General features: G+C 57.4%; 1 protein-coding gene across 1 annotated transcript in view; it reads left to right on the top strand.

Moving 5' to 3' along the window:
* The window catches only part of EMH_0086110 (uncharacterized protein), a gene marked incomplete at both ends in the record, with an annotated part of 2419 nt that extends 909 nt beyond the window's left edge, over positions 1–1510 (top strand). The window contains one exon of the mRNA XM_013500992.1: positions 1178–1510. Coding sequence (XP_013356446.1) covers positions 1178–1510 — 333 coding nt within the window. The remainder of the gene's footprint in view (positions 1–1177) is intronic.
* Positions 1511–1528: the final 18 nt, after the last annotated feature.

Here is a 1528-nt window from a genome sequence, read left to right on the forward strand (position 1 = left end):
CGGCAGCAGGACAGCAGCGCGCGGGGTGTACCTGCAGCACAACGACGGCGTTGTCTGCTTCTGGTGTGTGATATGTTTCTGTGTCGCTGCTGCTGTCCTGCTGCATCTGCTGCAGTGTCTCCTCATGTTTGCTGCTGCTGCTGCTGCTGCTGCTGCTGCTGCTGCTGTCTCCTTCTGTCTTAAAGAGACAGCAAAAGAGAGAAGGCTGAGAGGTCACGAAGGCCCCCAGGGCCCCCAGCCCCTCCAGCTCGCCCCCCTCCTCTGTCTCCCCCCAGCAGCGAGACGCAGCAATGGCGCCTGCAGAAGCAGCAGCAGCAGCAGCAGCACAAGCAGCAGCAGCAGCACAAGCAGCAGATGTAGCACAAGCAGCAGCAGCAGGAGCAGCACCATAAGCCGCAGCAGCAGGACAAGAAGCAGCAGCAGCAGAAGCAGCAGCAGCAGCACAAACAGCAGCAGCAGCATAAGCAGCAGCAAGAATAACATATGCATGGACGCTATGGAACAGAAAAGGGGCAGCGGGAGCAGAGACAAAGAGCAGCAGAAGTAGCAGCAGCAGCAGCAGCAGCAGCAGCAGCAGCGAGAGAGACTGATAAGGAGACAGAAACAAGAGACAAAGGCAGCAACAGAGACACAAACCAGAAGGAGAAAAGCAGCAGCAAACGGAGACAGAGAAGCATAGACAGCAGCAGGCACAGCAAGCGAGCAGAGGAGAGACAGAAAGAGACAAACAGCAGCAGCAGCAGCAGCAGCAGCAGAAGCAACAGAGAAGCGGGGAGACACAATAAGGAAGCAGAAGCAGACACAGCAGCAGCAGCAGAGACAGCAGCAGATGCAGCTGCAGCAGCATAGACAGCAGCAGAGAAAAGGACAGCAGCAAGAGAGCGAGATTCAGCAGCAGCAGCAGCTGCTGCTGCTGCTGCAGCAGAACCAGGAGGAGCTGCTGCTGCTGCAGCAGCAGCTGCTGCTGCAGCAGCAGAACCAGGAGGAGACAGCAGCAGCTTCTACGCTTACGTGTCGCTGTGTTGCATGCAGCAGCAGATCCCCTCCACTGCAGCAGCAACGTGCTCTGAGGCAAGGAGACAGCAGCAAGCAGCAGCGGGCCCCCCCCCCGCTGCAGCCGGAGACACCACAAGCCCTCAACTGGCTGCTGCAGTGCTGCTGCTCCTGCTGCATGCAGGAAGAGGCCGTCGCGTACAAACCGCACAGCCCCGCTGGGCCCGCTGCCGCAGCAAACGGCGAGCTGCAGCAGCAACAGCAGCAGCAGCAGCAGCAGCAACAGGTGAAACACGCAGAAGAAGAAAATATAAATAGCAGCAGCAACAACAGCAGCAATGCACTGCAGCAGCACAAACAAAACCAAAACACTGACACCAACAAACAACCAAATACTACACTCTTACAAAGCAGCAGCAGCAGCAAGCAACAGCAGCAGCAGCAAGCAACAGCAGCAGCAGCAAACAGCAGCAGCAGCAAACAGCAGCAGCAGCAAAGAGGAGAAACAGAGCAGTAAAAAGCACCAAGCAGCAGC

The sequence above is a fragment of the Eimeria mitis genome, genomic scaffold (genome assembly GCF_000499745.2).
Source record: "Eimeria mitis Houghton genomic scaffold, Emh_scaff6130, whole genome shotgun sequence".
Taxonomy (NCBI): Eukaryota; Apicomplexa; class Conoidasida; order Eucoccidiorida; family Eimeriidae; genus Eimeria; species Eimeria mitis.